General features: G+C 34.7%; 1 protein-coding gene across 1 annotated transcript in view; it reads right to left on the bottom strand.

The window, feature by feature from the left end:
• LOC311630856 (testis-specific gene 10 protein-like) overlaps positions 1 to 16,111 on the bottom strand; it is a 220,543-nt gene that overhangs the window by 18,359 nt on the left and 186,073 nt on the right. Inside the window, exon 15 of the mRNA XM_084900345.1 lies at positions 15,234 to 15,419. Within this exon, the coding sequence (XP_084756471.1) occupies positions 15,234 to 15,419 (186 nt within the window). The remainder of the gene's footprint in view (positions 1 to 15,233; positions 15,420 to 16,111) is intronic.

Raw genomic sequence — 16,111 nt, 5'->3', positions numbered from 1 at the left:
GAACAATAAAGAGTTAAAAAAAAAATAGAGCCTAGTCAGTGCCTAGTCAGTGGGTTAAAAATTAGGTGTTTATCTGCTGAAAGGTCTACAGAGGGAGGTGATACAATTAGTTTTGTTTGGAAAAGGTCACTCTGTTATGTTTCAGATTCCAGTAAGATAGTGATTAAGAGGAAAACCTTTTAAAGGCTAAGAAAAAATAGAACAAAAAAAGATTTTTGTAATTCATAGATGAGCTTTCAAGGAAGAATGAAACATTTTCACATGCCAAAAACAAAGAGAAAACAAAGCCAGAACAGGAAGCAAATGAAAGCCTAAAGCTAAGAGTGAGGGTAGAAAGCCACGAACGGTGAATGACTTACGTTTCAACTTTCAAGCAAGGATAGAAGACAAGAACGCAGAATTAATGGGGAGCTGGAACTGAGGCCTGTACATAATTTGGGACCCCTGAGAAGAGGCTCCAGAGGCGGGGGGGAAATCCACTCAACCTCACAGAGATACAAACAAAAATTCATCTTGACCTGGCCTCTGGATATGAGAAAAACTGTCTTCTATAAGAAACTGAAACCTCAGGTCTGCCTTCACTCACATGTGAAGTCGGACTTTACACTACACATTCCAAATTCTAAACGTCAACATAAAGCTTGAAGAAGCCCACCCAGCTCCCTGGCCATGCAAGTCTATAGGAGAAAAAAACGTCCTTCTCAAGAGGAGATTACAGTCAAATAGTGAGAATCTGAGTAACACAGCACAGAGCAGGATCAGAGTCCTAAACTCACATTATGGAACAAAATATTTTAGAAGGCGTGGAAAATATGTTTAAAAGTTTTAAAGGCATTAAGAAAAAATTTTAAAGAGGACATTAAAGAAAAATTTAAAAGATTCCTCTTCTATTTCAAGAAGGATCAAATAGAACTTTTAGAAAGAAAAAGTAAATGAAAATTAATGAATGAATTAAAAAAACATAATGGTACAGCTTGAAAGGAAAGAATGAACTAGATGATGGATTACAACATAGATAAATAAACATCTGAAACGTAGGATAAAAATATTAATAAACAATTGGGCGAAAAGATTCAAAAAGTGTATTATAAAAGTTAAAGGAAACAGTAAAATAACATTCTTCTCAAGTGCACATGGAACATTCTCAAAGATATACTACATGTTAGGACACAAAATAGGTCTTAACAAATATAAGAAACTGAAGTCATATCAAGCGTCTTCTCAGATCACAATGAAATGAAACTAGAAATCAAATACAATAAAAAGCATTAAAATACATGAAAGATAAATAGCATGTTATTAAACAATGAATGGGTTACCAAAAAGATCAAGGAAAAAAACAAACAAAAAAAAACTTCCTGGAAACAAATGAAAATGAACACACAACAAGGCAAAAACCTATGGGACACAGTGAAAGCAGTCCTGAGGTTAAAGGGTTAAAGTGTCACAGGCCTATCTCAAGAAACAAGAAAAAGCTCAAATAAACATTCAAACACTACAGTTAAAATAATTAGAAAGATAACAAGAAAATCCCAGAGTAAGGAGAAAGAAGGAAATAATACAAATAAGAGTGAAAATAAATGACGTAGAGACTATAAAAACAATATAAAGATCAATAAAACCAAGAGCTGGTTCTTTGAAAAGATAAACAACATTGATGCAGCTTTAATCAGACTCATCAAGAAACAAAGAGAGAGAACCTAACTAAATAAAATTAGAAATGAAAGAGGAGAGTAACAACAGACACCACAGAAATACAAAGGATTGCAAGAAAATACTATGAACAACTAAATGCCAACAAATTGGATAACCTGGGTGAAGAGGACACATTCATAGACTCATATGATCTTCCAAAATTCAATCAGGAAGAATCAGAAAACCTGATTAGACAGATTCCAACTAATGCAATTGAAGCAATGATTTAAAAAATAAACTAAAAATTAAAATTAAAATTAAAAATAAACAAACAAAAAACTCCCAGCAAAATAAAGTATTGGACCAGATGTCTTCACAGGTGAATTTTACTAGCCATTCTAAGAAGAACTAACACCAATTATCCTCATACTATTCCAGATAATTCAAGAGGAGATAAGATCTCCAGCTCTTTTTAAGAGGCCAGCATTGTCTTATTTTAAAACGAGATAGATACTACAAAGAAAAAATATATAGGCAATATCCCGAATGAACACAGATGCTAAAATCTTCAACGAAATATTAGCAAATTGGATCTGCAATACATTAAAAAGATCATACACAATGACCAAGTGAATTTATTCTGGGGATACAAGGTTGGTAAAATATTCACAAATCAAATGTGATATATCACATAAACAAAATGAAAAATAAAAATCACATGACCATATCAATAGATACAGAAAATCATCTTATTAAATCCAGCACCCATTTATGATAAAAACTCTCAGCAAAATGGGAATAAAGGGATTATACCTCAACATAATAAAGGCCACATATGAAAACCTACAGCCTACAACAGACTCAATGGGTAAAAACTAAAAGCATATCCCTTAAGATAAACAATAATATAGAAATGTCTGTTTTCATCACTCTTATTCAATACAGTACTGGAAGTCCTAGCAATCAGACAAGAAGAAGAAATAAAATCCATAAAAGTTGGGAAGAAGGAAGTAAACTGTCTTTATTTACACATGACATGATAATGCACAGAGAAAACTCTAAAGACTCCACCAAAAACTACTAGATCTAATGAATAAATTTGGCAAAGTCGCAGGCTAAAAAATTAATAATCAGAAATTGGTTGCATATTTATACACCAACTAGTGGCCCAGTGTATGGATTCATGAACATTGAAATAAAATTAATTAGAAGAAAGATTTTAATATTGCTATTTGCCCTTTCTCTATAATACGTGTCAACCAAATTCATGATCAATAATGACAGATGGAAATACACGTGTGTGGTGGATGCTAGCGAGAGCTTTATATGTATTATGCATGTACAAGTCAACTTACCCTTATACAGAATAAACTTGCTTAATTAGGTCTGCTTTCCAATTCAGCTAAACTTTTTCCAGTCCAGTGAAACACCCCAACTTCTCTTTCAGGTAATTGTCAGCAACAGGGCAGTAAATATCAACATGAAACAATTATTGTAGATCACAGGGAGAACAAAGGGTAAAACATTTAACTGCAGCAGTGTTTGACTATATTCTGTGCAGTGAGAAAACCTGAAGTCACTTTCAATGTCCACCATTTTTTACTTCTTTTCAGTCAGGTCAAGTTTCTAAGCTTTCTAAATTTCTGTTTTCCAGCCAACAAAAAGAAAATAGGATTCCACCGAATTTCCTATCTACCTACTCCAGGACTTCTGTGAGGATCAATGATATGAGGCACAGGAAAACACTTCGCAGACATTTGGTTGTGTGAAATGTTTCTACCTGGCTATAAAGCAAGTCATGTTCCTGGGCTGAAGAAATTACAAGGAGGTTAGTCATCTCTAGGTAGAGGAAGGTGGGCAGTTTACTACATGATGTCATTACCTGGATCACAGTCACCCTTTTCCGGGCTGTGCTGTGCTGGGGGCTACATTTTGTGCCATGGGGTCTAGGCAGCATCAGCTGTGATTTAGTGGGCTGTCACTCCGGGGTGGTGGTGGGGCATGTGTCCCACTTGGGGGAAGCTGAGTGTTGCTTTGTGGATGCCAGGTCCACAAGTGCTGTTTCTCTATGTGTGTCACGGCAGCTTCTGCATTGAGTGTTTGCCCCCTGGTGGTCATTGTGCATTATAGCGATTAGTCGGATGGTTGCACACTTAGTATATTAGCCTTTTATATAAGTGTGTGTGTGTGTATAAAATGAACTATTAGAAAGACACACTAAAAAAGCAATCCCATTCACTATTGCAACAAAGAAAATAAGATACCTAGGAATAAATTTAACCAAGGAGGTAAAAGATCTGTACTCGGAAAACTATAAGACATTGAAAAAAGAAATAGAGGAAGATATAAATAAATAGAAACATATGCACCATGTTCATAGATAGGAAGAATTAACATCATTAAAATGTCTATACTACCCAAACCAATCTATAGATTCAATGCAATTCCTATTGAAATACCAATGGCTTATTTCACAGATCTAGAACAAATATTACAAAACTTTATATGGAACGAAAAAGATACCTTTATTTCTTCTTCTTGTCTGATAGCCTCAGCAATCTGGAGGAAGAACAAAACTGAAGGTATCACAATACCTGATATCAAACTATTCTACAAGGCTATTATAATCAAAACTGTATTATAATCATACTGCTAAGGATGGGCATGTAAATCAATGGAACAGAACAGAAATCCCAGAAATCAACCCAAATTTTTATGGTCAATCAATATTTAACAGAGAAAACAAGAACATACAATGGAGTAAATATGGTCTCTTCAATAAATGGTACTGGGAAAATTAGACAGGTACATACAAAGAAATGAAACTAGACCACTAACTTACTCTATACACAAGAATAAACACAAGTCATGAAACCATAAAAATCCTAGAAGAAAACATATGCACTTAAATCACAGACATATCTTGATGTCTCTAGGGTAAGAGAAACAAAGAAAAAAAATAAACAAATGGAACTATATCAAACTAAAAAGCTTCTGCACACAAAAAAAACAACCATCAACAAAATAAAAAGGAAACCCACTATATACACTTATTTAAAAAAAATGCTCAATATCACTAATCATCATAAAAAATGCAAATTAAAACCACAATGAGATAATCTTCTCACACCTGTCAGAATGGCTATTATTAATAAATCAACAGACAAAAAGTGTTGTCAAGGATGCAGAGAAAAGAGAACCTTTGTGCATTATTGGTGGGATTGTAAATTGGTGCAACCATAGGATGTTCCTCAGAAATTTAAAAATAGAACTACATATACCGGGAAAACCCATTTATGGGTACTTATCTGAAGAAATACAAAACATTAATTTGAAAAGTTATGTGCACCCTTATGTTCACTCTAGCATTATTTATAATAGCAAAGTTATAAAAGTAGCTCCCTGGATGAATAGATGAATAGATAAGGAAGATGCCATACAGATCTACAATGGAATATTACTCAGCCATAAAAGGACGAAATCTTGCCATTGTAACAATATGAATGGACTTAGAGGGTGTTATGTTAAATGAAATAAGTCAGACAGAGAAAGACAAATAATACTGTATGACTTCACTTATATGTTAATCTAAAACACAACAACTCACAGAACAGAAACAAACTCATAGAGAACAAACTGATGGTTACCAGATGAGAGGGACATTGGGGGAAAGGGTGAAAAAGGTAAAGAGATTAAGAATTACAAATTACCAGTTATAAAACTAGTCACAAGGATGTAAAATACAGCATAGGAAATACAGTCAATAAGCTTATAATAACTATGTATAATGTCAGTTGGGTACTAGATTTATGGAGATCATGTCATAAAGTATATAAATGTCTAATCACTGTGTTGCACAACTGAAACTAATATAATATTGCAGATCACGTGTAACTGAAAAATAAATTTTAGAAAATTAAAGTTGACCATCTTGCATCACACAGAACTATTAATTTAAAATATATCACAGCTCTAAATATAGCAAGCATAATATTCCTAGAAGAAACAGAAAAAAATCTATGTACCTCAGTATCTACAAAGATTTATTAGATAGGACAAAAAGGTGCAGAGTATAAAAGAAAACTGATAAATTGGACTTTATAAAAAAATCTCAAACTTCTACTCTTTAAAATAAGAAAGTAAGTAAAAAGACAAGCCAGTGACTAGAAGTACATATTAAAAAATACACAAAGGAACATCTAATCAAAATAATTTTTCAACTTAATAACAAGACTTCTAATAAAATATGAGTAACTGATTTGGATACTTTATAATGGAAGATACATTAATGATCATATATATGATACAGAATGGAAAGCTGCTCAACATTATTAATCATGAAGGAAATGCAAACTAAATCTACAGTATGATAACTGACATATCTATTAACAATACCATGTGCTGGGAAAGAGGAAGAACAACTGGAACCCTCATACACTGCAAATGGGAGTGTGAAGTGATACCACTTTACATTTGGAAAACAGTTTGTTGATTTCTTGCAAAGTTGAGAACAATTACCATATGATCCAGCAATTCAACTCCTATTTACGCAAGAAAATAACAACACATGTGCACACAAGGACTTACATGCTATGTCCACTCCAATTTAATTCATAATGGTCCAAAATAGAAAGAACCTGTCCCCTCAAAAGTCATACGTAGAAGGCTAGCCCCGACTGTGTCTGTATTTAGAGACAGGGCCTTAAAGGAGGCAATTAGGGTTACATGAGGTCATAAGGAGGGGGTCCTCATCCAATATAACTGGTGTCCTAATGAGGAGAGAGACAGACAGCAGGGATGCACACACACAGAGGAATGTGGGAGGACACAGAGGTAAGGCATCCATCTGTGGACCAAGTTGAGAGGTCTCAGAAGAAACCAAACCTGTGGCACTTTGACCTTGGACTTCCAGCCTCTAGATCTTGAGAAAATAAATCTCTGTTGTTTAAGCCACCAATCTGTGGTATTTTGTTATGGCAGCTCTACACAAACTAACTGTCCATCAATAGGTGAGTAAACAAATTGGGTTATAGCTAGACAGTGGAATATTATGACAATATGAACTAATGAAAATCATTGTGCTGAGTGAGAGAATCCAAGACACAATGAGTACCCCACAGTATGATTCCATTTACATATGATAATAGGGAAAGCAAATCTAATTCAGAATGATAAAAAGCAAACCCATAGTTGCCTAGGAATTGGGATAGATTGATTGCAAAAGGATTTGAGGGAATTAGGGAGAAGATAGAATATCCTGTAACTTGATTGGTAGTGATGACTGTGCAAGCGTGTTCATTTGTCACAGCTCATCAGATCACACTCTTAAAATGAGTGCTTTTATTTCATGTAAATTATACTTCAATACAATTTATTAAAAATTAGATACACCAGTACTTCATCAACCATAAACTAGGTAACTATATTAATATATAAAACACAGTCCTAAGTAAAATATGACAGTTATTCAAGTGAGTCCTTACAAATAAATACGGATTTGCTTTCTGTATGATAGATTTGCTTTCCCTAGAATTTTATGGAATCACACAGTTGGTACTCATTGTGTCTTGGCTTCTCTCACTCAGCACTATGATTTTGAAGTCATTCATTAGTTCATATTGTCATAATATTCCACTGTCTAGCTATATCACAATTTGTTTATTCATCTGTTGACAGTTTGTGTAGCACTGCTATGTTAAATCATGGAATGGGATCAATTTATTATAAAATTTGAGAGTCTAGTAAGGAAAAAGTACAGTCAATATATTTTGGGGGACATGAATCCAACCAGATATCAAGACTTAACAAAACTATAGAAGCTCCAAGAATATATTGTTGGGAAGGAGATAGACAAATTGACCAATGGAGCAGAATGTATAGGGACATTTTTATCACAAAGTAGATTTATAATTCAGTGAAGAAAGGTTGGCAGAGATTCATTCACAAAAATATAAAATTACCTATTTTAAACTATATACAAAATCAATCTCAAGTAAATTAAAAATCTAAATGTGAAGGGCAAAATTTCACATACTTTTAGAAAAACTTTTAAATGAAAATGTAAGAAAATAATCTTTCTGGTCTTGGGATAGCAGAGGATTTCCTAAAGAAGACATAAAAGCATAAACCATATAGTAAAGGGTTGACTAATTCCAGCAGCACAGGAATGTAAAACTTCTGTTTATATTGCAAGAAAGCGGAACATCTGGACACCTTGGCACAGACCCATCCTGTTCCTGATCCCCTTCACCCTCTTGCTTCTGAGTACTAGAGAAGGACTGCCCAGTTTGGCATATCCTGGGAGACTGCAAGGGAAATTGCCTTCCTGGAAACAGGGGATCAGAGTGAGAAGAGACCATCTGGAAGCCAACACCCAGGCAGCCTACGTCGACAAACCATAGAGAAAGAAGGCTAGAGCAGCAAAAAGATGGGGAAGTCAATCCAGAAACACTGCCACCTAGGGGCTGAATTACAAACTGACCCCCCCCTCCTTTTTTTCCTTTCTTTTTTTTATTTTTATTACTTTTAATTAATCAAAAATAAATGGACACAAATAACTAAGAAATAGCCTACTTAAAATTAAGGACTAGCTTACAAAACTGAGGTGCAGTGGAATACAGGGAACTGCAATATAGTCTGGACCGAGAAACAGGCGTGCCAAATAGAATAACAGAGGAAGTGAATGACCACTACTGCACATTTTTATGCTAATTTTTCTATTTTTTATTTTATTTTCATTTTTTACATCTTTTACTTAAGAAACGAATTTTTTCCTTTTTTCTTCACTTGATTTTACCTTTTCAATTATTACATTTTTTCATTTCAATCATCATTATTACTACTGCTATTTTGCATTTTTTGTTTCCTTTTTCTTTTTTTAAATACCACTTTATTTTCTCTTTATTTTACATTGGGATTAGTCTTCATTCTATTTTCATCTCTACTATAGCATCGTTCAACCCTATCTCAACTTGACCTTTACGCCATCACTCTCTTACTAACCTTTACCATTTTTGTCTCCTATTTATCTTAACCCTTTCCTGCTTTAGTTTTTCCTATTCTTTCTGTATACCCCCTGCTAAAATTCTCACCATACTTATAGACCTAATTTCCAACCCCCTGCTCCAAGAGCATAAATTCCACTCTCTTCGCTATATTAACTATTAAAAACAAACAAACAGTTTTCCTCTCTATCCTTTTGTTGTTTGCGTGAATGGTGATTATATTGAATTTTTATGCTTTTTAGTGAGATTGATATGCTTATTCTTTTGTTGTTATTGTTGCTTAGTATTTTTTAATTGCTTTGTTTTTATTTGTTTTTTTACTTCTGTTTATCCCAGTCTTGCTTGATAACAGTGGGTATTGTAGTTTGTATTAATCTCCAAGTATTGTTGCTGGCATTTGCTGGGATTAGTGGCTGTTCTACTGGAATTTTCTCCACATATATGTAAAGTTTGTTCTCCCTTTCTCTCTTAGTCTGTGCTTCTTGTTTCTCTCTCCCTCTCTCTCTCTCTCTCTCTCTCTCTCTCTCTCTCTCTCTCTCTCTCTCTTCCTGTTTCCCAATTTCACTTCGACACTACTTTTTTTTCTTTTCTCTCTCTTTATTTATTCCCCCCCCCCTTTTTTTTTTTTTTAACTTTTCTTCTCTCTCCTATCCCCTAATTTGCCTTTCTCTAGTGGTCACCTTTACTAGAGGTTATTAATATCGCAAATACATTCCTGTTCAGTGCCTTTTGTGTTGTACCTGGTAGTGTTATATTTTGTGCCTTTAAATCAACGCAGGAGAAAGAGAACAACATAACCAGACATCCTGAAAAGAGAGACAATGGGGAGACAAAGAAATAGCCCGCACATGAAAGAAAAGCAGGCATCACCAGAAAAAAAAGTAAACGAGTTAGAGGCAAGCAACCTACCAGAGCAAGAATTCAGAGAAATGATCATAAGATGGCTAAAAAGAATGGAAGAGAAATTTGACAATATGAGTAATAACCAAGAAGAAATGAAGAAGAATCAAGAGGAATTGAAGAAGAACAAAGAGGAATTGAAGATGAACCAAGAAGAAATGAAAAATGACATTGCTACTATGAAGAACCCAATAGAAAGCATCAAGAGTAGAATAGAAGAAGCAGAGGACTGCATCAGTGAGCTAGAAGACAAGATGGAAAAAAATACCCAATTAGAGCAGCTTCTAGAAAAAAAAAATTTAAAAAGCAGGAGGAGAGACTACAGGAGCTTTGGGACAATACAAAACAAAACAATATTAGAATAATAGGGGTTCCAGAAGGAAAGGAAACTGAGGAAGACATGGAAAATGTATTTCAAGAAATAATGACAGAAAACTTTCCTGAAATAGAGAAGAAAAAACCCACACAAATACAAGATGCTTGCAGAGTCCCAAGCAAAATGAATCCCAAAAGATTGGTGCCAAGGCACATTATAATTAAATTGGCAAACACCAACAACAAAGTAAGAATCTTAAAAGCAGCCAGAGAGAGACAGAAAGTTACATATAAAGGAACCCCCATCAGACTAGCAACTGATTTCTCAACAGAAACTCATCAGGCCAGAAGGGAATGGGATGAAATATATCGATACAAAGTCATGCAAAGGAAGGGTCTGAATCCAAGAATACTATACCCAGAAAGGCTATCAATCAAAATTGAAGGTGAAATCAGGAGCTTCACAAACAAAAAAAGACTAAAGGAATTTATCTCCACCAAACCAGCAATGCAAGAAATGCTAAAGGGTCTACTGTAAAAATAAAGAAATAGGAAGCAAAGAAAGAACACAGGGGTATAGAATAAAAATGGCATCAAGTAAGTACCTATCAATAATAACTTTAAATGTAAATATATTGAATGCTCCAATAAAAAAACATAGGGTAACAGATGGAATAAGAAAACAAGACCCATATATCTACTGTCTACAAGAAACCCATTTCAGAAAAAAAGAAGCACACAGACTGGGGGTGAAGGGATGGAAAAAGATTTTCCAGGCAAATGGAAATGAAAAAAAAAGCTGGGGTATCAATACTTATATCTGACAAATTAGATCTCAAAGTGAAGAACATAACAAGAGATAATGAAGGCTACTTCATAATACTAAAGGGAGCAATTCAACAAGAAGAAATAACCCTGGTAAACATATATGCACCCAATACAGGAGCACCCAAATACATTAAAAAAAAAATGCTGAGGACATTAAGGGAGAGATTAATAGCAATACAATCATAGTAGGAGATTTTAATACCCCACTATCACCTTTGGACAAATCATCTAAACAAAAAAATCAGCAAAGAAATATCAATCCTAAACAATGCACTAGACCAGACGGAATTAATCGACATCTTCAGAACATTTCGCCCCAAAGCCACAGAATATACATTCTTCTCAAGTGCACATGGGTCATTTTCAAAGATAGACCACATGTTGGGACATAGGCAAAGTCTCTTCAAATTCAATAATATAGAAATCATATCAAGCATCTTCTCAGATCATAGTGGCATAAAATTGGAAATCAACTACAATAAAAAAAATCCAAAGAAATCAAACACATGGAGACTAAATAGGATGCTATTGAACAAGGCCTGGGTTACCAGAAAAATCAAGGAAGAAATTAAAAACAGCATGGCAACAAATGACAATGAAAACACAACAATCCAAAATCTATGGGACACAGCAAAAGCAGTTTTGAGAGGGAAGTTCATATCTCTACTAGCCTATTGCAAAAAACAAGAAAAAATGGTAACAAATTATCTAACTCTACAACTCAAAGAATTAGGGAAAGAGCAACAAGAAAAGCCCAGTGTAAGCAGAAGGAAGGAAATAACAAAAATCAGAGCGGAGATAAATGACATAGAGACCAAAGAAACAATACATAAGATCAACAAAACCAAGAGCTGGTTCTTTGAAAGGATAAATTCAAGAGGAAGGAACACTTCCAAACTCCTTCTATAAAGCCAGCATCACCCTAATACCAAAACCAGATAAAAGACAACACAATGAAGGAGAATTACAGGCCAATATCCCTCATGAACATAGAGGCCAAAATCCTCAACAAAATTCTAGCAAATAGGTTCCAGCAGTACATCAGAAAGACCATACACCAGGACCAAGTAGGATTTATCCCAGAAATGCAAGGATGGTACAATATCTGCAAATCAGTAAATGTGATACATCACATAAACAAATTGAGAGATAAAAATCATATAGTCATATCAATCGATGCAGAAAAGCTTTTGATAAAATCCAACACCCTTTCCTGATAAAAACTCTCAACAAGGTAGGAATAGAAGGATCATACCTCAATATAATAAAAGCTATATATGATAAACCCACAGCAAAAATCATACTCAATGGGCAAAAACTAAAACCATTCCCTCTAAGAAAAGGAACAAGACAGGGATGCTCACTCTCACCACTCCTGTTTGACATAGTACTGGAAGTACTAGCCACTGCAATTAGACAAGAAGAAGAAATAAAAGGCATCCAAATTGGAAAAGAAGTAAAGTTATCCTTATTTGCAGATGACATGATATTATACATCAAAAACCCAAAAGACTCCATCAAAAAACTAATTGACTTAATAAATGAATTTGGCAATGTATCAGGATACAAAATAAATGCCAAGAAATCTATGGCATTTCTATACACCAACAGTGAACTTACAGAAACAGAGACTAAAAAAGCAATCCCATTTACCATCGCACCAAAAAAATTAAGATACCTAGGAATAAACTTAACTAGGGGATAAAAGACCTATATGGGGAAAACTTCATGACACTGAAAAAAGAGATAGAGGAAGATGTAAACAGATGGAAGAACATACCATGTTCATGGAGTGGTAGAATCAACATAATCAAAATGTCCATACTTCCCAAAGCAATTTGTAAGTTCAATGCACTCCCCATTAAAATACCAACAGCATACTTCACAGACCTAGAAAGAACTCTCCAAAAATTCATCTGGAACCAAAAAAAAAAAAAAAAAAAAAAACCCGAATAGCCACAGCAATCCTGAGAAAGAAGAATAAAGTAGCAGGGATCTCAATACCAGATTTCAAGCTGATTACAAAGCCACTGTTCTCAAAACAGCCTGTATTGGCACAAGAACAGACATATAGATCAATGGAATAGAATAGAGAATCCGGATATCGACCCAAACCTCTATACTCAATTAATATTTGACAAAGGAGGTATGAACATACAATGGAGTCAAGACAGTCTCTTCAATAAATGGTATTGGGAAAATTGTACAGACATTTGCAAAAAAATGAAACTAGATCACCAACTTACACCATACACAAAAATAAACTCTAAATGGATAAAGGACTTAAACATAGATGGGAAACCATAAAAATACTAGAGGCATTCACAGGTAGCAAAATCTCTGACATATGTCAAAAGAACTTATTCACTGATACTGCTCCTAGAGCAATGGAAGCTAAAGAGAAAATAAACAAATGGGACTACATCAAAATAAAAATCTTTTTCACAGCAAAAGAAACCATCAACAAAACAACAAGAAAGCCCACTGTATGGGAAAACATATTTGCAAATGTTATCACTGATAAAGGTTTAATCTCCAACATCTACAGACAGCTTATACAACTAAATAAAAGGAAGATAAATGACCCAATTAAAAAATGGGCAATGGACCTAAATAGAATATTTTCAAAAGAATACAGAAGGAAGGCCAAGAGGCTCATGAAAATATGCTCAAAGTCACTAATTATCAGAGAGATGCAAATCAAAACAACAATGCAGTACCATCTCACACCTGTCAGAAAGGCCAATATCAACAAATCAACAAAGGACAAGTGTTGGTGAGGTTGCAGAGAAAAAGGAACCCTCCTGCACTGCTGGTGGGAATGCAGACTGGTGCAGTCACTGTGGAGGACTTTATGGAGTTTCCTCAAAAAACTGAAACTGGAACTCCCGTTCAATCCAGTAATCCCACTCCTAGGAATATATCCTAAGAAACCAGAAACACCAATCAGAAAGGAAATATGCACCCCTATGTTCACAGCAGCACAATTTACAATAGCTACAATTTGGAAACAGTCTAGGTGCCCATCAGCAGTTTTTGATGACTGGATCAAAAACTATGGTATATCTTCATAATGGAATACTATGCTGCCATAAAAAGAAGAAATTCTTATCATTTGCAGCAACCTGGATGGAATTGGAGAACATCATGCTGAGTGAAATAAGCCAGTCAATGAAAGAGAAACACCACACGACCTCACTCATTTATGGATAATAAAGAACATTATAAACTGATGAACAAAAAGATAGATACAGAGATAGTAAAGCAACAAACAGTTACAGCAGGGAGGATAGGGAGAGATGGGGGAGATAAGAGATCAACTGAAGGACTTGTATGCATGCATATAAGCAAAACCAATGGACGAAAAACTCTGGGGGGGGGGTAGGGAAGGCATGTATGGATGTGGGGGGGGCAATGGAAAGATATATACACATATAATACCTTAATAAAAAATTAAAAAAAAAGAATATATAGGTAATTCCTTTAAATGAATATCGAAAAGCTAGACAGCTCCATAGAAAATAGGAAAGCTTTAGAAAATTTGTTCTAGAAACTTGAGAGAAAATTCACAAAAGAGGAATCCTGAATGGTGAAGAAATATGAAAAGATCTTCAATTTCACTTGTAATCAAGGAAACAAAAAGTATGGGAAAAATTATATGTCTGATAATATCAGGTACTGATTAGCATTTGAGAAAATGATAACTGCATGGCTTCTGGTGGAAGAGTTATACTTTAGAGAGCAATCTGATAATACCAAGAAGAGTTAAAATTGTACATATCTTGGATCCAGTTATTTTACTTCCAGGCACAAATCTAGAGAAATATATATTCAAGGAGAAACAAAAGAGGATGTTGTTGCATTTTATTATTTAAAAAATGAAGACACTTAAATTTTCTTCCATATAAGAATACATTTTAAAAAGATTTATACAATGAACAGAGATGCAACTTTTTAGATATACACTGTATCAAAATTAACAAATTTCAAAATTATAATATTGAGAAAAAATGCAAGTTGCAAATGTATACCTATAGTGTAATACCACTTTTAAAAACTTACAGCACAAAAAAATTACACAATTTTATGCATCATCTGAGGGTGAGAAATATGTAGAAAAGTATAAACATGCCGAAGAGTTATACAACCAGGAACCTTATACACACTAACCACTAGGGAGAGAGAAGTGGAAAGGTTAAGGAGCTGGATCTTGTAATATTTTGCTTCTTTGAATAAAAAAAAAATTAGAAGTAAATATGTCAAAATGTGAAGAGCCTTAACTTTGGGATTGGGGATGTATAAACATGCCTTTTATATTACTTGATTTGTGCACTTTCTTGGTACATTTGAAATGCTAAAGAGTACTCTAGGGGTAGGGTAGGTAATAAGTTAGAGGAGAACCAGAGTGGATACAAGAACAGTTGTCAGACTACAACTCCCAGTATATTTAAATAATTTAAGTGTTTGCTTATATATTTAGTTTATGGAAAACCAAACTAAACTCTTCAACAGGATGCAGGACTTACTACAAGCACACTTCTCCAAACTCACCTGCTCCACCTCTCTAGTGAGGGCTTCTACCTTTTCTTTTAATCTGTTCCCTTCTGCCTCAGCAGTGATAAGTTCCAATTTGAGAGTATTGTTGTCTATCTCTGCTTGCCGGGCCTTATTTTCCCAGTTTTCAGCATCCTCATTGGCTTTTTGGAGTTGGTCCATCATTTGTCGGTTCTCAGATTCCTGAAAAGCAAACCCTAGGTAATACTTTAAAAGATGTAAAATGTTCAACATATAATTAAACATTATTTGTCAGGTCATTGGTAATTTTCTCGCCACAAGGATCATTGGTAACATAACTTTGAGGAATCCCATCCGCACTCTGTTTGGGAAATTGGTCATCCTGTCATTAACAAAAGGGGGTGGGACCCGCATCTGCCCTGGCTCCTGAGTCACACTCACTCATCCAGTCACGTGAATTTGCTTACTCTCATCTTTAGGACGTGGGTGAACATGTTCTTATATTTGCTTTTGTTCAAACAGAATCTTCCATTGCTTCAATGTCCCATGTGTCTGCTTACTGGCAAGTTGCTGGCCTGGTTTCGGAGCGTCTGTCTTGGCCTGGCCTTTTGTATCTGTCTATTTCCTTCCTCCTGACCACTTTTCTGAGTTGTACTGGTTACAGAGCTTCTGGCTGATGGCATATAGTAAGCATCAACATCTGATACTTCTTCTGGATTGGCACATTTCCTGTCTGATTCTCAATTTTCATTCAGAGCCCTATCCTTAGGTTTCTCCATCATGGACTGTGTTATGACCCGCATTTGCTCACTGCCCTAATAACTTGTCTGAAATGGCTCTGAAATTACATATCAAATCTATGCCAATAAATACTATTCATGATTATATATCCAGGTATGTATTGGGCATATAAA

The sequence above is a fragment of the Pipistrellus hanaki genome (genome assembly GCF_964339955.1).
Source record: "Pipistrellus hanaki genome assembly, chromosome: 12".
Taxonomy (NCBI): Eukaryota; Metazoa; Chordata; class Mammalia; order Chiroptera; family Vespertilionidae; genus Pipistrellus; species Pipistrellus hanaki.
The sequence above is the reverse complement of the archived record's forward strand: the minus strand, read 5'-3'. Positions and strand labels throughout refer to the sequence as shown.